The sequence below is a fragment of the Enoplosus armatus genome, chromosome 4 (genome assembly GCF_043641665.1).
Source record: "Enoplosus armatus isolate fEnoArm2 chromosome 4, fEnoArm2.hap1, whole genome shotgun sequence".
NCBI classification, from domain to species: Eukaryota; Metazoa; Chordata; class Actinopteri; order Centrarchiformes; family Enoplosidae; genus Enoplosus; species Enoplosus armatus.
Window position 1 is genome coordinate 22,414,898 of NC_092183.1, and position 22,554 is coordinate 22,437,451.

Consider the following 22,554-nt stretch of genomic DNA (forward strand, 5'->3'; position numbering starts at 1 on the left):
ACCGCAGCCAGACGGGCTGTTTTCTTCCAGGTGCCATCGGCTACAAATACTCACGGTTATTTAATAAGACAGGGAATTGTAGGCGCGACATCGTTTTCTCAAAACATCTGTCGGACCTCCATCCTGACAGGGATATAGCAGCGACATTCCTTTGCAAAGAAAGCAGCTACACCGACCCAGCGTCAAGCGTGGCACAAAAATGCACAACTTCCGTTAAAACCTTCAAAATAAGCGCATTATTATTTTCATAAATAATAATAAAAAAATGTCTATTTCCATTTTACGTCCCATTACTTTATGGAATATTATTCCCGTCATGTGCTTGAAAATAGAGGCTTTTACTTGCCATCTCCATATACTAGATATATACACACACACACACACACACACACACACATATATATATATATATAATATATATATTAAAGGGTCAGTTCACCCAAATTACAAAATCACATGTTTTCTATCTTAACTCCTGTGTTTTAGGTTGCAAGGTCGTCAGATATCAAACTATGAAACGTGTGTGGCCACCACAATACAAATAAATGGAAATTATTACAGTTTGTGCCCATGAGACCATCGAAAGATTACATTTAACAAGCGAGAACTTCACTGCTAGACCTTAGAAACAGCAATCTCACCGCAAAAGATCAAAAAGCTCCAGAACAGCTACTAAATGAACTTTGTGAGATTATTCTCTCTACATTTAAGTCAACAGCAATGTGCTTTCGAGAAAAACAATGTCCCTATTAATCAGGATATTGAGATATTCTGAAGGACTATCTATAAAGTGCAAATTGGAGTGGTGGCAAACACCTCAGAGGGAGATATCTGAAAACCTGGGCTCATAATGGCAAAAAAAAAAAGAGCCGCAATGTAAAAATATATATCTTTTTGTAATTTGGATTAACAGACCCTTTCGTTGATTTTTCACATAATCGCAGTGGGAAACGCTCATTTCTACCATAGTCTACTGCTGATCACTGAGTAGCTCCATCCAATACAGTATCCATACATTTCTCATTAGTTTATATTAGCTTAACATTCACTAGAAGATAAAACTGGTCTGCTTACTGATCTTGATATCGGCCATATGAATGTGTGCATAGCATCAGGTTTCAGACATCTTTGAGAACGTATTCTCTACGCTTTCTGCACATCCTAAAACCGATTAATACAAACACCTTGCTTTCTTTTTTAAGACAAATGACAACACTTCCGGGATTACACTGGGTAAACGTAGTTAACTTGCCGCAGCTGTAGCGGTCCAATCCGTATTGTCCAATCCAGCGCAGCCTGCTTCCTGATGGTACTCGTCTGGATGCTCCTCTCTCGGGCGTGCGGCGCCTAGCGGCAGACGTAGGAACATACACCTGAACGCAGCATCCTCAGCCTGTCACTTTTATCACATGAAAACGCCTGGCCGCATTTTGCCTGTGCGTGTGGAGGTCAAATATCGTCATGCGCTCTTAACATAAGCAGGAGTACATATTTTAATAAATTCTCTCAGAGAGCAATGAGGTGCTGCCGGCGGTTACTTCTAAAATTGTATTCAGCTGTGTTTGCTGTCTTGAACACACCCCGCTGAGTACCCCCCCCCCCCCCCCCCCCCCGATATTGTTCAAGGGGAATAATGGCTGCACAGGAGCCGTCTCCACCATCTTCCCTGGAAGGCAACAAACCGGGCTTTCCAAAGAAAATTTTGGCCAACAACCACGAAGACAAGCACTTGTGCAATTCGTGTCAGAAAATCCTGAGGAGGCCCTTGCAAGCTCAGTGCGGCCACCGCTTTTGTTCGTTCTGTTTCAACAAAATTGTGAGGTGAGTAGTGTCATGGTTGCTAGCGAGCTAGCTCGATGTGTGTGTAGCCTGTATGAGCCCTCAGAGCTTGCCACCAACCCTCCTTCAAATGTCTTTCAATTTAATACTGCCCTGCGTATTGTCACAGGTAACGCTATGTGCGACCACCAAGACAAGTGACGAGATATGTATTGCGAACACCCACTGAAAAATTCGGCATACAGGTTATCCACCAATCACCACTTGATCCCAATTAAATCTCAATTTGTGTGAAGGGTTGGTCCAGGTGTCCTCGTAGTCCAGTTCCGCTAACCTAACGTTATGTCGTGGCTGACCGGAGCAAGCAGTCGAAGAGTTGAACTTGAACAGTGTATTGTATTAAAGTGCTATCAGGTCGGTATTTATACCGAATGTACTAGAAGGTCCGGCAACTGTTAAAAGTCTGACAATATATTCCGCTCAGTGTGTGTCTTTGTTGATAAGCTAGCCAACATTAAATTGGGTATTTTTTTGATCGGAGTTTGGCATGACCGTTATCCATATAGTCGAAATCGTGACCTGACAAGGGTCTATCCGATTCCAAGCCCTGTTCTACTTGTAGTTTTCAATAGTTTTTCTATATAAGAATGGCAGTAGTAGGAACATGAATAGGACGACATTTCTTTCATGATATGAGAATACATAAATAATAAATAAATCCCTTATAGATATATATATATATATATATATATATGTTTTTTTCTTCTTCTTTGTTAAGCCTGTAAGAAATCAGGTGTTTCCCAAAATCTGATGGGTCACAGAATTTGGTGTCTCTGTATAATTAAAATGGAGTCACAGGTTTTGGTAATAACTTTCAGTGCAGTATAGTATGGGACTACAATAAATGAATATATGAAATGAATAAATAAACTGAATAAGCCAAACTTTCTCAGGTCACAGATTTCAACATAACACTGGTTAGGCACATATGGCCAAGAAATCAGGTTTCTACAGGGTAAATCCAGTTGTGTTGACTCTCTAATCCCGACCCCAATTTTGTTTACATTGTTAATAAATAAAATATGAATAATAATCTGGCCATGCAGTTGCAGCAGTGTGGTAACTGATTACAGAGCAGCTGCATGTAAATGTTTTTACAGTGATCAGACTATTGCAACCAATATAAACATGTTGTCGATATCTTCTACAATAAAAAGGCAAACCAGTCATTTTCGGTTATTTTCATTATTGATTAATCTGCCGAGATTTTCCTCAATTAATCGGCCAACCGATTTGTCTTTGAAGTGTCACAAATGAGTGAAAAATGCTCATCACATTTTCCTAGAGCCGAAATTGACATTGTTCTACCAACAGTCCAAAGCTCAAAGATGTTCGATTTAGAATGCTATAAAAGAGAGCATCAGCACATCCTTACCTTTTTGAGAAGCCGGAACCAGTGAATATTTGTCAGTTCTGCTTGACAAATGACAAAACTGAAAACCAATTGCTTAATTGACTGATTAAAAGTTTCAGCCCTGTATGTGATGACAATGATCTCAACTCGAGGTCCACCCACCAGCTTTATTAGCGTTTTCAGCTGCTTCTCACAGCCGTCATCAACAAATGGAGCTGGGACAGGTTTTAGTCTGAAGACCATGCGATGTAGTTGAAAGCTCAGACCTAATGTGAATATTTGTTTTTCCTCCCTTCAAGTTCTGGGCCACAGAAATGCAGTGCTTGCATCAAAGAAGACTTGTTTGAGGAACCCACCTCCATTCTCAAGCAAGGTGGTGTAAGTACATTTTTGTTACCCTACATTGCATTGTTTTTTTCATCGTTTTTCACGGTTATATTAAATACAGCATTAATATGCATTTAAGTTCCCCAGTTTGTTAACATGGTGAAGAGTCTGTCATTAGGAGTAGAGTTCGGCCATGTTTAAAAACCCTCAAAATAATCCTGAGAGTCAGCACTGTAACGTCATAGCCATTGTTTGTTTTCACATCCAATGTGCTGGAGTATAGAGCCAACACAACAAAACCTTTGTGACTGCTCTATAATTCTTGGCAGTGTAGACAATAGATGGAGCAACTATAGTCCAGTGTCCCTAGAACGACCATATGTGCTGGAGAAAGTAGAGCCACGGGGAGAAAAGTGAGCTCCGAGTGTCCTGAACCTCAGTAAACGGATGCAGAGTGTTTGTAACTCTACCCGTAAGACTGTAACTGAAGACACAAACCAGGCCGCAACTGACGACAACCTCCGCTTCTCCACGCAGGCTTTCCCCGACAACGCAGCTCGAAGGGAAGTGGAGGCCCTGGCGGCCGTCTGCCCCAATGAAGGATGCACGTGGACGGGAACTATCAAAGAATTTGAGGTGCACACTCATGCAAAGTAGTCATCAAAATGCCCATCTCATTTTGACTGTGGCTGGTGTATTTGTTTGCTCTACCAGCCACTCACTGGGACTGTGGACTGGTATGTGCGGTTAATAATGTCTCTGCCACTGATCACATTTTCAAGGTTCAAGATATATTTATTAGTCGCTCTACAACACAGAGCTGCATGAAATCATAGCCCCCTTTACGCTACACACGCCGAACACACATACAAATATCCAAAATCAGAATAGAATTAAAAAGGGGAAAAAAAGGTGTTCTACATTACTGTTGGAAAGTTCAACAAGCCATAAGCAAGTTTTCCTGTAGGTGTAATTTGATATGAAGTCCTGTACAGTGACACTGCTATAACAATCCACATGTTAAATTAACCAGGACTGACATCTTAAGGATCAAATGACTTAATTTGTGCTTTCAAATCAATACTTTGTGCGCACAAATGAGCTGAACATAGTTGGTCGACAATAGTTGGCATTTGAACAGATGCTCAAGGGATGTCAAAGATGACGGAACATCGTTCAACAGACAAACAGACTAAATCTGGAGTTTATACACATATCCCTGTCCAAAATAAAAACAAAACTGTATAAAATCCAAGCGTTCATTTAGTATACATTGTCCATGGCCTCACCACTGTCAAAAAATGACATAGGGTACATTTAAAAAAACAAGACTATGGAAAAAGTTGAACCTTTCGACGTCATCTGGCAAGGCACTGTGTTGGCCAATCAAATACATGCAAGCGCACATTCCAGACGGGTGACTTAGTAACGCGAATGCCATATTTCTGCCATTTACCTTCTGTCCGTCGCTACCAAAGATACAGTGATTTCTGCCAGCGTTTTGGCGTCTGATAAGCCCTCCAATCATGGATCCGTTACTCAAACTGGACCTCCCTGGATCGCTTTCCATCAAGCCACTGGTACCTAAAACGACAAGCCACCGCAAACATGGTTTACATATCTTTAAACACTGTATTCGGTCTAAACGACAGCTGATGGAGAATAATTTGCCCCAAATGCAATAAAATACAAAAATGCTAAGGGATTGTACAAAATCTATTTGGGTGGGAAGGATACTAAATGTTATATTTAAAATAAATAAATGGATTTTTACACACAAGGTATAATATTCACGTGTTTTACATATTCATGTATAAACCAAGAGGCTTGGTTACAGTTTGTGGAGGAATGTACGATAAAGCGTGTGTTTTCAGATCACAGTGGACTGAAGGGACGTGCGTGCGCATTAATGAAATCGTATTAGTAACATGTCATTTCAGTCATGAGAAACATCATGAGGAACCCATCTGAAAACCCTACATGATATGCCCCAGGCTCATTTTCTCATTTCCATTACCTAGTTAGTTAGTCTGAATTATCACTTATTTTATGAATGTAGTCGAGTGTCTGCTTTCTGGAATCGAGTTGTTTTATTGGGAAAGTTCTATATACACGTCTGTAAATGTGATGCCTCCTCTTTTAAACACAAATAGCCTTTTCAACTAAATGTGTCAATCACGCAACAACAACAAAAAGACAGTTGACCGCTATGAAATCATTTTTGCTCACTTCATTCATGATTTTCTAATATCACCTATGTGCAATTCTTACACATATCTGGGTTCTCCGCCTTCTTCATCATCTCCTTCATCCTCTTCTCTGTCGTCTTCTTCTTCTTCTTCTTCTTCGTCATCTTCTACTTCTTCAGGCAAGTTTAACCCAGTTGTCAGACACATCCTCATATGTACATACACCACCTGGTGGCTAATCTACAGTCACTGCCATCGGCAAGTCAAAGGTACACCCCAAGTTCACTGAACAATAGTTGTTGATGTCAAAATGCTGAGAGGTGCGTTGTCGGTCACCCCGCAGGCCAGCCACGAGGGCCACTGTGACTTCATGATCATCCTGTGTCCTTCCTGTAAAGAGCTGATGAGAGCCAATGAACAGGAGCGCCACAACGAGAGAGAATGTCCAGAGAGGACGCTCAACTGCAAATACTGCAAAGAACCCTTCCTGTTAAAGAACATCAAGGTCAGGCTTCTCTGCATTGCCGTCATATGGCTTTATTTAGTAATGATATATTTGAACATGATACATGGAGGCCTATTTAGTCTAGGCATATAGACGCTTGTGTTATGATCCATGTAGGTTGTTACATGTCTGAGCATTCAACCATGTCTCACGGCCATCCTCCGAAAATGGAAAACTCTCTCAGTTGTTATAACGTGACTCCTCCTGTGACGATATTCATTTAAAACCATGAGCACAAAATGCATAACTCAGTCTAAGTCTACACGCTTCACCTCTCTAATAAACGCCCATAAATCCACTTAGAAATCACAGAAAACGTTCCTTGTAACCCCTGAACTGGCCTGAGAATCATCAGGTTTTTAAGTTTTCTTCAGTGTCAAAGTAATGCAGCGGTAGTTACCTGTATGTCCATGGGCGCATTAAAAACAGGAACTGCTAATAGCTAATTCAGCACTCTTTTTTTTTTTAATGGCACCAATTTTCCAAAATTTGAACAAATATAGGCAAAAAAAAAAGTCGTAACCCACAGTGTAACTTGCCCAATCCATGGCAACATTATACTTCCTGTTTACATGCCCCAAATGATAGGAAGTGTAGTTCCCAGACTTAGAGGTGTCTATTTTTGTGCTGACATGGGGGCCCAGAGTGTCAGACTTTGAAAACCCCTGCCGTAGGTCATGTGATGACGGTTGTGAGACATGGTCAAAAACTCTGTGTTCAGTTTTACAAGTGAGACAGTTCAAATTTGTATACCTCAACATACATACGGATATTTATAACTTTCATAGACATTTCTGTTATTGTGAACTAACTTTACTTTATGTTTTTAGGCCCATGATGAAATCTGTCCAAAGTACCCGATGATTTGTGAAGGTTGTGCAAAGAAAAAGATCCCCAGAGAAAAGGTATCCCAGACACTTTTTTTGATGTGATTTGTTCACTATTCTGTTTTTGGATTTATTGCTCTCATTTGACCATTTAGCCAGGGATCCAATTCTACAACGTATTCTGTAGATCATCTGCTTCTTTCATTTGATTTGTTTTGCAGTATGTGGACCATATTAAGTTCTGCAGTAAGTTTAAAGCACCATGCAGATTTCATGTTGTTGGCTGCGATACGTCTGTAAGTAGACATTTTTGTCATAATTTGCTATATGTGTGACGTAATAACTACTGGATCATGTAATAACAAGCTGACAGTGGATGGAGAGAGTTTATAAGATGACTGACGATTTAACTTAAAAGGTCCGAATAACAGGATTTTATTTCCTGGAACATTAACTGAAATATTCTGAGAAAATGAGATTATTTTATGTTGTTAAACCAACAGTCTTAATTGCATTTAGAACATGTCCTTAGTTTGGTGTTACAAGGTATTACATTATCCAACAGTTATTATAGAATTTGTTGCCACCTGCCTGTAAATGAATCCTGTGTTGTTGAGTGTGAAAATGAGACAAGACACAGCATCAGAACAGCTGGGTCAAACTAGACTAAAACTACACTAAAACAATATTCCAGCATCAGAAATGGGGGTCTGCATCTGACAATTTGTATAACTTTATGACACCAACAATCCCATGCCATGCTGAGATTTTCCTTCTTTATTTTTATGATCGACCTCCCTGATTTACACATTTTCTTGAATGGCCCTTTTTTCGTTGTTCACTATTTTGGATTCGTCTGGAATGTGTCTTTGTCTTCACCCTGTAGTTTTTGACAGGGAACTGAACTAATCAGCTGTTGGACCATCCAGATACGGGTGTATTTAACCTTCATTATATGGAGCATGTGTCCCTTCAACTTAATATGCAGCTTCCAAAATGAAGTCATAGTAAATGGTGTGAATACCTATGTTTTATATTTGTCCTCAATTTGGGAGATCACTTTGACGTCGAAGCATTTTTTCTGTTGCTCAGTGTCAATAAAACAAACAATAGGACATGAAGAATGCTGGGGATGAATACTTTGTATAGTGTATATATCCATTATTAGCTCCATGATTTCTTTGTTGTTTGCTTTTACTATTTTCTTCCTCTGTGGCACAATTTCACATACATCATTAAAATGTCATCTCTGTTAGTGGGTAATGGACCAGGGCTATTATTTGTGTTTTTTAATGTGTTTCTTCCTGTGTCTTTCTTTGACACCAAGGTGGAGAAAGAGAAGATCCATGACCATGAGCGGCAGTGTTCGTATGAACACCTCAACCTGCTCCTGCATTTCATCATGGGCATCAAGGTGAGCCTGGAGAGCCTGCAGCCCCAGAGCCTGGACGTGGCCAGCCACAAGCTGCAGGAGCTCCACCAGTCCCTCAGGGACCTGGAGCAGAAGATGAGCCAGCTCGGGGGCGGCAGTGCGGCTCCCGTGCAGGGTGCATGCGCCCCGACCCTGGCCACCTCCTTCACACCTCTGCCCAGTGCCATGGGAGCTGCCCTGGAGCTGCAGCTCCAGAGCGAAAAAACCAAGGTGGCCGAGCTGAGCCGGCGTTGCCAGGAGCTGGAGCTCAAAGTGAGCACGTTCGAGAACATCGTCTGCGTCCTCAACCGAGAGATGGAGCGCTCCTGCACCACCATGGAGGCCTACAACCGCCAACACCGACTGGACCAGGATAAGATCGAGATCCTCAACAACAAGGTGACAAAATCTGACTTCCACCAGATTAAGTTGAAATCTTAATGAAGGGAAATTAGATTTTCAAGGCACCAGAAATGAAAAGAGAATTCGAAAGGATCACTTCTTCCACACACACTGGATGTGTTGGCCAAAGGTGTCCCTGTAGTTCCTTCTTGGGTTTTCTCTAAAAGGACGTAATATGACATTTCTCAAAACATCTTGTGCAAAGTAATGCAAATGTAATTCTGTATAGTCCTAAAAGCTTGATCAGGTGCTCATCATGTTTGTCAGATTGCACTACAGCCCTCTACTTATCAGGGAGCATCGGTTTTGATCTCACTGAAGACTCGAAGTAGACTGCCTCGTTCATGTGTCGCTGTGCTGCAGGTTCGTCAGCTAGAGAGGACGGTGAGTCTGAGGGACTTGTCCATCGTGGAGATGGATGGGAAAATGAGGGAGATGTCCGCAGCCACATACGACGGCATCTTTGTCTGGAAGATCTCGGACTTCACCAAGAAGAGGCAGGACGCCGTGGCCGGCCGCGCCCCTGCTATGTTCTCTCCTGGTAACGGCTTCATACGATGGCTAAGTTATAATGCAGACGATGACGAGGCATCTGTCTGATTTTTAAGGATTTATATAAGTTACATTACACTTCACTGGTGTATTGTGTTTTCCAGCGTTTTACACCAGTAAATATGGCTACAAGATGTGCTTGCGGATCTACCTGAATGGGGACGGGACGGGCCGCGGCACCCACTTGTCCCTGTTCTTTGTGGTGATGAGAGGACACAGCGACGCGCTCCTGAAATGGCCTTTTAATCAGAAGGTAACACTAATTCTTGTACTCATACAAACGTGTATACATACATTAATACGTACACACACACGTTTATTTTGTTCAAAATAGCCCCCAATGAGGTACCAGTCTCATACCTGTTTGTTTATTGCTGTGCTTAATATATGTCAAGTAGTCGTTTTTGAATCAAATCTCAAGATTGGATTGAAATCACTCTCACGAAATGACACTTTGTGGCTTTTTAAGAAGTGACGTGTTGGAACTATTTCTCGGCTAACAGCATTTTTCATGTTCATGAAAGTTCATGTTTATGTTCAGGGTAGAAAAAAAAGAAAAAAAAACTGTTTTTCAAGTACATGTTATTTAGGGAGCCTTTAGAGATGTTGGTAGGTGTATTTCTGAACAGAGCCAGGCTAGCTGTTTCCCCCATTTCTGAACAGAGCCAGGCTAGCTGTTTCCCCCTTGCTAACGGTCTTTATGCTAAGCTAGGCTAACCACATCCTGATTCCAGCCTCAAACATAAAGAAATTTGATTGTTATCTTCTCACTGAACTCTCAAGAAGAAAGCAAATATGTATACAAGATGCACAGTATTTTATTGACATTGGATATTTTGAGATATATATATATATATATATGTAATTTTTTTTGATATACATATATAAAATGCTTTTTACGAGTTGTTTATTTTGGTCACTTTTGGCTAGCTTTTGAGTGTGTTGTTGCACCAGTATTTTTTCTTTATTTGATTCTCCCTATGATCCATTACTGATTTTCAATACACTGTTAATCACATTCTAACTAGCACCTTTAAAGTGTCATCATGCTAAAGACTGGAAGTGCATTAGTGGGGTCAGCTCCAGTTTTTTTCCCGTCAGAGCAGATGTAAGGCTCGACTCCCTAACATCTGTACCCAGGTCACCCTAATGCTGCTCGACCAGAACAACCGGGAGCACATAATTGATGCCTTCCGGCCCGACATCTCCTCCTCGTCCTTCCAGAGACCCGTCAGCGATATGAACATCGCCAGCGGCTGCCCGCTCTTCTGTCCGCTCTCCAAGCTGGACTCTAAGAACTCCTACATACGCGACGACACCATCTTCATCAAGGCCATCGTAGACCTCACTGGGCTCTAGGCAAACGGCGAGGGCATAAATCCAACCCTGCCTTTTGTTGCTACTAAGCTGTTCACCAGGCTTCTGCATCACCAGTAACTGGCTCTTCTTTTTTTTTGGGGGGGGGGGGGGGGGGGTCTGTCTAGTTCTTTTGGTTTTGGTATGGCGGCAATATGCGAGACCAGAGCAGGAGTGGCTGGTGGTTTTCAAAACGTCCTCAGCCACTGTAACTAGTTTACCAGTCAAACAGAGTTTTTATTCGACAAAGAAACACTGATTACCTACCAAAGTGACCGGAGGAGTGAGCGCAGTATGTGGCTGGTGACCCCGCAGAAGACCCTCAAACAGCATTTCAACTGATCGAAGCATTCCAAGACCTGAACAACATTATGCTTGTGAAGTAAGGGGACAACTCAGACGCTATTGTCCCTAATCTCCATTGATCATCCTATGGCTTCTTGTACTATAGACGAGGCTCATCATGTTCAGTTTTATGCCGAAAAATAACCCTTTTAATGTCCATTCACATTCAAACGGAGTTTTTTTTTTTCCTGCTGCAGTGGAAATAAAACTCAGTTGTTTTGCTGCTGCTAGTTGATAGTTATGTCCCCCCCAAAAACTGAGCCTTAACTAGAAGCCACCACAAGTTGAGTCCCTCAAAATAATTAAGGCTCGCAACAAGCTAAAAATTGCACATTTGACGTATTATGGCGTTGAAAAGTTGATTTGGCTAACATGTCAGCACTAGTTTACGCATCCCGCAGACACAGAGTAACATTAACCTTCATTGGGAGTCGCGTCTCTGGCAACCTGATACATGCAAGTCCAACATTCTCTCCTTTTTACCTCCATTTTAGCCTCCACCAACCCCTGAGATGATGCTTTGCCATGTTCACCAGCCAGCTGCTAACTTGGTCTGTGGGAGGGTACAGTGGGTTTATTGGAACTCGATCACTGGAAACGCATCAAATGGGACAAGAGCGGTGAGCCCAAAACAGTAAAATTGGCTAAAAGACGCTAAAACGCTGCGTGGAGCTGAGGGGAACCGCCAAAAGGGGTTCTCTCTAGGTATGTCGCTACGACATAACCTGGCTTTTTTTTGTACTTCTTTTTGTTTTGAAACACACAATGCATTTCCAGATTTTTTTTTGGCTTTTAATAAAAAACTGAAAATAATGAGCCCGAGACCAGTGGCACCGTAGCTACGTAGATTAACCAGCCTATGAACGCAGCGATAGATCAAGCAGCTCTAGGCGGCGCTTCACCGTTTGCGTGTACTGCTTGAAGTTTTTGCATTTTACAAACCCGGAGTCCCAACAACAGCGTGACGCCCATGTAGCCATTGCTCAGCTTTGCACACAGTTTGTGGCACAGTTGGACTCTTAACATCTATGCCTCCAACTCTCCAAGTCCTGTGTGTTCAGTGATAATCATTTGTGGTGGTGGACATTGTTTGAATTCCATGAATTCTGAGTCTGAGTGCAGTATCTCAGCTGTGTGTGTGTGTGTGTGTGCGCGTGTGTGTGCGCTGTTCCATTTCTTTGCCGTTAGCTGCAGTGTTGGTTTGCATGTCGGATCTGTGGAAGATGCACCGTAGCTTGCAACAGTTCTGGGCTGTTTGTTCGGGAAACCGATGGTAGTCGAGCTGATTTTCCCAAATGGAAATATGACATATTTTATTAAAGATACAACATATATTTACAAGTTCTGATAGATCCAATAAATATCCTTTGATATTAAACTTTGGCTTTTTTCTTTTTCAATATTTGTTTGTCTGCATATTCATAGTTTCTTTGACCGTTTTACTGATTTTAGCTATTTAGGATATTTGATAACATGCATATGTGCAAATATTGAAATGGCCAAAATAGAATATTGAATATTATATCTGTGCAAAGATTTTGTACATATCTACCTACACAAGAGGTATATCCAAAATATGTCCACTGCAGTGTCTTCACAAAGTATTCATTGCCATTTTCTTTCTGCATTTTGTGGTGTTGCCTAAAGTGCTTACCTGTAATGACCGAAGGGCAAGCATTTTTGTGCCCCAATGGCAAGAGCGTGGGGCTATAAAAAAATGGTGGGTTGGTTGATAATTTGTCTGCCGCTCTGAGATTCTTTTGTCTTGTTTAGCTTAGCTTAGCCGGTGGCTTAGCGGAGGCAACTGCCCCCCCCACAACGCACTTTGAGGAGACACTGAGTTATATTTCCGTGTGTGTGTGTGTGTGTGTGTGTGTGTGTGTGTGTGTGTGTGTGTGTGTGTGTGTGTGTGTGTGTGTGTGTGTGTGTGTGTGTGTGTGTGTGTGTGTGTGTGTGTGTGTGTGTGTGTGTGTGTGTGTGTGTGTGTGTGTGTGTGTGTGTGCGCGCGCAGCCTTTGGTCGTGCTTAAGTCACACAGACATGTGGAGGCTGGAGCCGAGATGCGGAGGCCTCGGGATGGAGGCAGAGCCGAGGTATTAAAAGAGGAAATGGTTGATGTTATTGTAAAACTTTCCTATTTTTGGCTTTCCTTACAGCTTTGAATTGACCTACTTTTTACAGAAAAAGAAGTGCCTGTACCTTTTATTTTTTTTTTAATTATTATTATCATGTTTCATGAGTTGTGGATTGGCTTTCCTGTGACTTTCAACCTCCCAAAATGTGAAACTTTTGATTTTGTGCAGTGTATTTCTTTTATACCTCATTTTTAATTGTTGGCCTTTTTATGACGTGATGAAATCCAAGTGACTAAGAATGTTTCCCTTTTGCATACATGAAACCAGTGAATGTCAACAGCGTTTTGCGTTATTGAATCAGAGATTAAACCTGAGGTCAGCTTTTGGCGTCTTCATCCAGAAACACATCCGGCGTGTTCTTAAACCATCTCAACAAATACTGAAACCTCTCTGTGCACGAGAGGTCTCAGGGGAGGAGATACATCAAACACTATATTGCAGACCAGCATTGCCTTTCTTTTTTCTGATTTCATGATCAATATATACATATGCGTATGAGCGTGTGATGTGATTTTTGAGTGCAAGCTTTGACGGCGTGCGTGAGCTTGACGAGGTGCGTGCCGCTGTGAGCAAGTTAAACATATCTGAATAATATATATAGGTTCTATACTTTATTGAGGAAAAACAAACGCGTGGTGTACGTTGAGACCGCTTTTAAAAGCACGCCGGGCTGTGAAAAGATGCATCTGCTGCCTGACCTCCAGTAGGTTGCAAGCTAATGTTCCCGGCTCTTTACGCAGAAATTGTCAACTTGTTATTACAGAAACACATGCCCCCCCCCGCCCCCCTTTAGAATATGTTGTTATTGTTGCACATTATGTAGACCACATTTTTGCATGCGTGAGCCTCAAATAAATTAGCTGCTACATTTGTGCTTGTAGACGCGGCCCGTAGCAGCACTTTACTTACGATTTGTCTTTTGCTCTTTCTTGAAAAAAAAAAAAAAAAAGTGTTACCTTCAGACTCCAGAATTATTCACAGCTGGTGAACATAAAAAGGGCTTCACATTTCATTTCCACCTGCTAAATGTCACATAAAAAGGCATACATACACATTTGCCCCCTCACGCCGGCTGTAGCTTGATCTGCTGAATTGATCTGACAGAACCTTCTCTGGACTCCATGTGAGGAGCCGGGTTGATGTTATGCTGTATCAGCGATATTGACTCGTAGGAAATGCCACACTGCCTCACTGTTATTGCAACAGAAAGAAAAGAAAAAAAAGAATATGTCAATGTGATGTATGTATATTTCAAATACCACTTCAGAGCTGTCTCACTGAAACAGGTCAGCTGACGTTTATTTACATATCTATTTCTCTGTTTATGGATCTCTCTCTAAAGCCCATGTTGAGATTAAGGTGAAGCGCTTTCATCTGTAGCAATGACGTCAAATTGCAATCTACTTGTTGTTCTCTCTGCTACATCGTGTGGATAGTGACGTGTGTGTGTGTGTGTGTGTGTGTGTGTGTGTGTGTGTGTGTGTGTGTGTGTGTGTGTGTGTGTGTGTGTGTGTGTGTGTGTGTGTGTGTGTGTGTGTGTGTGTGTGTGCGTAAACTCTTTGTACTGCCGGAAATTTGTTCCATATTTGTATTTTACGTTTGTCTTATTAAAGGTTAAGATGCCCTCTATGCAAAGAAGTGCGGCGTTTCTCAATTTTTGTATTGTGAACTTTTTGCTGGTTTCACCACGCGGGGGCAGTGTGCAGTCATGTCAGAGGATTGACAGGTCACAGTAGGGAAAAGCCCAGGTTTAAGTAATACAATTTGCTGCGTCAGTTTCAGGCTCCTGGGCCCCCTGAATAAAAAGTCAAGGTACACCTGAGACATGGTTTAAAAACAATATACACCAGTCTTCCTCAGGGTCAAACAGCCACATGGACAAATGAATGCTTCAAACACAAGCTTCTATCACATACCTGGGAATTTTCACGGGCACATACCTCAACAGGGGCAGTGGGAGGCAGCCATGTTGTTTGAACTTGGAATGTGGTCCTACAGTATTGAGGTTTTCCCGCCGGAAATGTTGCTATGATACAGTTTAGAATCTGGGGTGTTTGTCTGCATTCAGACAGGAATAGGTACCACGAGACGGTTCCAGATAGACATGTCGCTTTCAATTTCACAACGGTGGGCCTCCAGTGGGTTAAGAATCAGTTGACCCTCACTGATGACTCTCCGACTGTAAATGCTCCGAGGCTGGGCTTTGGCCACCGTGGCCAGCCTGTTTTTTTATTTACTAGGCAAAGGCAACCAGCCACTATGCACTCAGTAAGACCAGATTCCATGAAATAAAACCACAAAAGCACAGTGGTGGAAGAAGTAATCCGATCCTTGGAGGCGGTTTTAACCACTATACACAGTTTGGTAGTTTAGTCTAGTGGTTCCCAACCTTGCGCTGTGGTCCCTTTAAAGGGTCCCTAGATAAATCTGAGGAGTTGTGACATGACTAATGGGGAAAGAAAGAAGAAAAAACGAAGTTCTGCTGCAAATAATTGGTTATTGTTGGATAAATTGACAAAGGTCCCCAGCTAGACACTTTTTTTTGTAAGAGGTCACAAGCTACAAAGCTTGGGAACCACTGGTTTAATATTTAACAGTGGTTTGTATTTTATAGTCTATCATATACTTGTTTTATGAAAAGTAACCAGAAGCCATAGCTGTCAAGGTAAATGCTTAAAAGAATTCATCTTAGAAAGAACACTGTTGGATCTCTTTATAGACAAAATCAGTATTTGACTCAAAACACACCTTGTTATGTACGCCTTTGGTTTTTGCGACATGGATCTTGAGATAAAACTCATTACACCAAGACGCAAAATCATCAACAGCTGGTCAACAACAACCCCACCTTAGGGATCCTTTGATATAAGACATACCGGAGGATCAGCTCGCCTAAACTCTCTTTATCTTTTCAAGCTTTCATCGTTGTAAAAGTCGTGGTAACACTTGAGCAAAATGTTTCAGGGATGTGTAACATTTAGCAACATAAACAGTGAATGTATAATGAAAGTCTGTTAAATGCAAGCATAGATGCAGATTGTTCCATGATGTATTTTGTACAGACACAGTAGAGCGTCACTTAATACCTAACTCCATCTTTGTTTTGCTGCTCATCACTCAACGGGAATGCCAAAATGGTAACACAGACTCATTCACATACAACAAAAAAAAAAAAAGAAGCTTCTCTTGATCTCATCCCAGATTTCAAAGGACTAACGTCAGTTCGTAATTGATATGCATCCCTGCCTCCTCATTACGTCATCCTGCTCACAGTGGGTTTTGGTCAGTCCCCTGGAACTCCTGCGAGCTAATGTCTTCCACACATCTGGTAAAGATTTCCCTGCGTCCTACTGACAGACTTCCTCTTGCGTTTGTGTAATTGAAGATCAGGCAGTAAATCATATTCAGTGGCAGTGAGCGTGAATGGGAATGACATCCATTAACAAATAATATGTTGGATGGTTTATATATTTGGATGTCCTCGCTATGTTGAAACTAAAAGGTGACTCATTGTTACAGTCATATGCTTATGTCTGAAGATGTCTTTTAAGAGACAAGAAATAAGAAAAGCAGGTTTAGGGTCATGAAACTTGCTCCTCACACGGGGGACCATGAACATTTTTGAGGTTACACATGAAAGTAGAGCTCCTCAAAAAAAGAAAATCATCATCATTGCCGTTCTCATTTCCCCCTCCACATGGGATAGAAAGAGACTTTGCTTTAAGTAGTTCAGCACGGAGTAGCCTTTACAAAGAGCCATTTTTTGGTCTCTTCTCAGGCAGGTCGGAAATGGTATTGAATGCATAGCTTCAAAGACCGATCATGTGGAGAAGCCGGCACCACTGGGACAGAGGAAATGACCGGTGACAGGCTCTCAGGAATACGGTGAGGTCGTCTTAAGGATGAGGAAACATTACCTGCCATTTCTATGAATGAGGCTTTGGTTGTCCATACAGGCTGATCTTTGTGAGACGTGCCCTCCAATCTTCCCCTGATCCAGGTTAATATGCTGCCTTAAACCCTACGAGCCGGAAAGAGAATTGAGGAAGGCACAGCTGTTGAAATATGGATTAAGTGTAGTTCTGGAATAGAGATTTCTTCTCCAACAGAGACCTCCTTGCCAATGTCACTGTGTTTTCATTGTACTTGGCAGTTAAAGTTTTTCTTAATTAGTCCTCCGATTCCCTGAGAGAAAGGAGTCAGTGAGGTTTCTTTTCATTCTTCACGCAGCAACCTCATCACTTTTCGTGTCTACAAACGAAAGGCAAACACCTTGAATGTCTTTGAGGAAAGATTATACGAAAGTGTGTTCCCAGTTGAGCAATTGTTGCCTCTGGTCCCTCGCTATGATGGCAGCCTTTTTGCTCCACCTTTGAGTTTGGCCTACAGCCATGCTAGCAGCTGTCTGAGGCTTTACTTAGCGTCAGCGTGCTAGCTTGCTCACAGTGACATTGACAACATGATGATGTTTTAGCAGGTATTAGTCTCGCATTGCCAGACCTACCTCCACACTTCCAAGAGAAAGGGTCTGGCTCAACCCATCAGCATTCTGGGACAGGTTTAAAAACGCTCTGGCTTGTTTGTATTTCTTTAAACTAATCACAGTCATCTTGGGCGGCGCAAATGCAGACTGAAATAGTCACCCAATGGCAGACTTATCTCAACAGCCTACATCCGGTGACATTTGCTAATTATCCACAACACAAAGTACAGCTCAGACTGGACAACTTCAAATTTGGAGCTGACGACAGTGCCAGATGACAGGTCAGATGATCACCGCAGTGATTGCAATTCATCTTATGGGGACATGAATGCATGTACCAAATTTCATGGCAATCTATCCAATACTTGTGGAGACATTTCAGTCTGGACCATATAGTGGTGGACCAACATTGCCATTGCCGCTAGCGTGGCTAACAAACAACTGGATGTTGACTTGAATTTTTCCTGCCAATACATGGTGTTCTCATTGATTGCATTCAATGCATCCTTACTTATTGATTTGCTGGATTTTAAAGGGTTTAGAACGGAGCTCCTCTAGGTCCACTTGACACTGACTTGATTTCAAACTCCTCTGGATCCGGCCTTGACCATGACATGACTGGATGTGGTGCTGGAATTGACTTTGACATGGCTGAGATAATACCGGCTAACAGTTCAGGCTCTGCAGTTAATGTGACGTGTCATAAGCAGCATTGTCAGTGTCCAGCCAGGGTCAGAGCATCTCTGACTGTGACCAGAGTGCACGCGATTAGAATCTTAATAATGCCTCCTGCAGTCAGTGAGCTGAGCATGTGGTCTAATATGTGGATTAACACAAGGGATATGCTAGAGGGAGAATTTCCTTCATGTACCCAGAGGCATTGTGGGACATCTTGAAGGATAATTCCAGTGTATTATGACTTAGGTCTTATTTTCATTGTTTCGGCCATCATTCCTATCGGTAATAACAGTAATAACATTATACTCACCAAGTTAGTTGCAGAGATCTGAGGAGGCGGCGACATTGGCAAAAATAATTCCATGATTGCAAGAAGCAGACAGGCTGGGAACAAACCGGCTAACCTGCTGTCTTGTTTACATCCTGTACGATTGTGTGACTGCCCATGTTTCATGTCCCGTTGGACTTCGATGTGGCCGCATTCCCAGATCTCAGCAATTGCTTTGGTGAGTAACATAACCAATAGGAACGATGACCAAAACTACAAAAATAGACCACAATAAATGGCAATTATCCTTCGATGTAAGGACTGGAAACTCCCGCTGATACCACAGTTTAGCAGCATAATGATATCTTGATGTGGAGGTAATTGAGTGCGTTTACGTGCACATTAGCATCCTCGTTTTGAGTCTTATTCTCGATGTGGCGTTTACATAGAAACCTGGTTATTCATATCCCTGTTTACGTCGTCATAACAGCATCCAGGTTTCTGATCGTCACTGTACCCTGAACATCTCAGCCACTTATTTTTGTACCAACTGAGTAACCTCAGCAGTTGAGAATGAACACGTTTTGGTTTCTGGCTGTGCAAGCTCTGCTGGATCTGATCACCGGTAATGAAAAACAAGAGCGGCAATGCAATTTATGATCTGAAGTCAGACTTGTTGACCATCATTACATTGCATTATTTACCATCATATCAGGGAGTTGATGACGTACCTGCACAGGAACCCGGAGGTGTTTACATGCCACAGTATCCCGGTTTCTATTGGATCACTGCAGCTATCATTTCCAGGTTTCCCAAAACAGGGATATGGGCTTATTCAGGTTTCTGAAACCAGGATATGGTGTTTAAATGAGCCGCACATGACCTGGACACTCCAAAATCCTGATCATAACAAGGCTACTTGTGCACATGTAAGCTGTGTAATTCATATGCCACAACAGGGACAAGTTCCAACTTGTTGTATCTGAATGGATAGGGTTTGGATGACATCTGTTTATTATAACCTGACATCTGGTACCAGTATATGGGCAACACTTTAACCAAACTGCACTGCTCCAATATTGACAGTTTCCTTTAAAGGTGCTGGGAAACACTTTCTTAAAAATGTTAATCCATCTTAACTTGAATTAAAGATGGGAGAATGAATGCTCTGTCATTAGTTAAATGTTTTGTCAGTATTTCCTTGTTGATCAAACATATGTGAAAAGGCTTGATACCAAATCTTGTGTTCGTCTTGTGTGACGTGCCTCTGTGCTGCGTCTCAGGAGAGTTGCATCATGTGGCTCACTAGAGGGCAGGCTCGTCTCAGTTTCCACTGCAACACCTATTCCAATTATGAGCGATAACATACCATACCCCTCATCCTGTTTCATGGGTGATTCCTTCCAGTGTATTTGTGTCAGTTGATACACCCGCTGTCTCAATATGTCATTCACTATGCCTGCGTGCCTATCATTAGAGATGCAAGGGGGGAAAAATAGAGTGACAGGTGAGGAGAATGATTCATGTTGCCTGACAGACATTTTCTCCCGTCCATACATCTATCCATCCTCCCCTCCTGCCCTCCCTCCTATTGCCTCCTCAGCACGGCCACTAAACCCCAGCCTGATCGGGCATTGTGGGTAGCAGCCTTCATCCTTTTTCTCTCTCTCTCTCTCTCTCCCTCTCTCTCTCTCTCTCTCAATGATATCATTTTAACCACTTTGCCTCATCCTCTGGGTCCACACTTTCCAAACCACAGTCAGATTTCTCCCTAAGCCCAGTGTTGGTGGAGAGGTCTACAAGGAGGACTCTTGTGTTTCCTCTGTTAGGTACACAAGCAGCCATTCGCCATCTCAAAGGTAAACAGTGGGTGGCCACTGAGGAATCTCCCCGCTGAGTTAATTTACACTACAGGATGCGGATGGGACTCCATCATCCATGCAGGGTGAGAAATATAGTCTCAAGTTCCAGCAGGACACAATAACTCTAGATACTTTGTACTTGTACTGTGTTTAATGTTACGTGTTGAATTATATCATGTTATACTAATTTGTCCACCCCATTTATGTCTAAATATTAGCTCCCAGTATAACATTATCAGGATGTTGTATTAAACTGCATTAGTTTTAGTTATTCTGGTGTACCAACTCAAGGCAAGTTTTAATCTACATGATGTGAAAATCCACATCTGCTGCCATATCATGTCCCTGCTGTCATCCATTTTCAAAAATCTAATGAGCTACCTTAGTAAACACATTTTCACTCCATCACCATGAGTTTCCATCTAAATTTACTGCAAATTTCAAACAAATTTCAGGAAAATTGGACAGAGAAAATGTAAAATAATGCACGTTTCCACCCACTACTGTTGTGCATTATACTAAGAGCTGGCCACATCGAGATTAACAATTGGTGGTGCTGATTCTCGAGTCGTGTGCTATTAAACCACCGCAGAAGAAGAGGACACATCGATATAACGAATTCCAACATTTGACTTGCAATATTTCATGTTTTTTTTAGTTATAGTTCTTGCATTCCCACTCAGCGCAACTGCTTTTTTTTAAGATTGAGAATGCGGATAAAAACAGGTGGATGGAAGCGAACTTACATTCCTTCATTCAATATTAATTCAACATTGTGACTACTATTACTACTACTAAGCGTGTCGGGTTTTTTTTTTTCCTTTCTAAACCTGAGCTTGACTTTCTTCTCAGGTATAAAATCAAGAGGCTGGCTAAAAAGAATAGTGGCGCTCTTTGTGGAGAACAGCTTTATCCTCGGACCCACTGTGAAATACGTATCAACGTGTTTTTTTTGGGAGAGAAGTCCTTTTTTTTTTTAGATGCTTTATATATTGAGTTTTACTATCTTATTCCCCCCTGGTGTCTGTCTTGGCAGAGATGTACTGGACCATACTCGGTTCTTATGTTGGTCTTAGATCACTCTGCGCGAGACAATCCCTTATTGTTATTGCTTTTCGGGGCCCTCGAGAAGACACACCGCACTGTGTGTTCCCCGGCCTATTTGTCTTTGGGCCAGCAGCTGTTTTACTACTCAGTGGAAATAGTGAATGGCATTCAGGAGTTGCCGCTGGGCTGTCTGACTTTCTACCCTGCTGTGTTGTTCATCATTACAGTAAAGAGTTACCTGCTGAGCGCCTCCCCCTCCATTGGCCCTTACTTTGAACTAAACCTTGATATGTCTGTTAACCCAAAAGTGTTTTTTTTCCCCCAGTCAAGATGGAAAAGTTGTAAATGTTCACCCCCTTTTAGCCCTGACTCACCCGAGACACATCAGGTACTTTGCAACTTGGCTCTGGGTCAACAAGCCAAAGTTCACCTCGGCACACGTCATTTTCAGGCAAATGAGCGAGTCACCTGCACCTCACACTCGTCTGTCAATTATAGAATCAGTTTTCGAATGTGGTCATTGTCTACGTCAGCATACGGTTCAGTGAACAGTAGCTGATTTGCCATGTTCATGTATCACTCCACAACACTCTTTAACCCCTGATTAACATGGGGCCCATGGCTGGAAAACTCCTCCAGTGGTGGAAAAAAAAGAAAATCACAGATTCCCACAAAACCCAGAGGAGACCCTTTCATGTGGTGTTTTAACAGTGTAACCCGCATTCTGGTGGCCTGAGCTCACTTCCAGACTTCATTGCATGGTCCTGCTTCCCCTGCTGATGTGGTGAATACACACATTCTCATAATGTCCTTCATTAGTCCTTGCAAATGCTCACGGATGCATGCTCCGAAACAGATGTACGCAGTCAGCGGCTGGTGGGAGCAATGGAACAAACAAGAGATGACAGGAGGTCGGACTCCCTCCACGCCTTGAAAAATCTGCCAGGCCAAACCGCCTGTTCCTCGGTGCCATGG

The 22,554-nt window shown here is 42.2% G+C and overlaps 1 protein-coding gene across 1 annotated transcript; it reads left to right on the forward strand.

Moving 5' to 3' along the window:
* The first annotated feature begins 1,633 nt into the window (after positions 1-1,633).
* Positions 1,634-10,765, forward strand: traf2a (Tnf receptor-associated factor 2a). The gene is made up of 11 exons (XM_070904144.1): positions 1,634-1,821; positions 3,493-3,571; positions 4,058-4,156; positions 6,053-6,214; positions 7,045-7,119; positions 7,263-7,337; positions 8,369-8,455; positions 8,657-8,851; positions 9,218-9,395; positions 9,511-9,659; positions 10,547-10,765. The coding sequence occupies exons 1-11, from the start codon at positions 1,634-1,636 to the stop codon at positions 10,763-10,765; spliced, it is 1,506 nt and encodes a 501-aa protein (XP_070760245.1).
* Positions 10,766-22,554: the final 11,789 nt, after the last annotated feature.

Bases quoted from the DNA above. Each gene is read 5' to 3' on its own strand.
- traf2a (XM_070904144.1), top strand. From the start codon at position 1,634: ATGGCTGCACAGGAGCCGTCTCCACCATCTTCCCTGGAAGGCAACAAA. The intron at 4,157-6,052 runs GTGCACACTCAT...GTCACCCCGCAG, and splicing joins GAACTATCAAAGAATTTGAG to GCCAGCCACGAGGGCCACTG. The intron at 8,456-8,656 runs GTGAGCCTGGAG...GCTGCCCTGGAG, and splicing joins ATTTCATCATGGGCATCAAG to CTGCAGCTCCAGAGCGAAAA.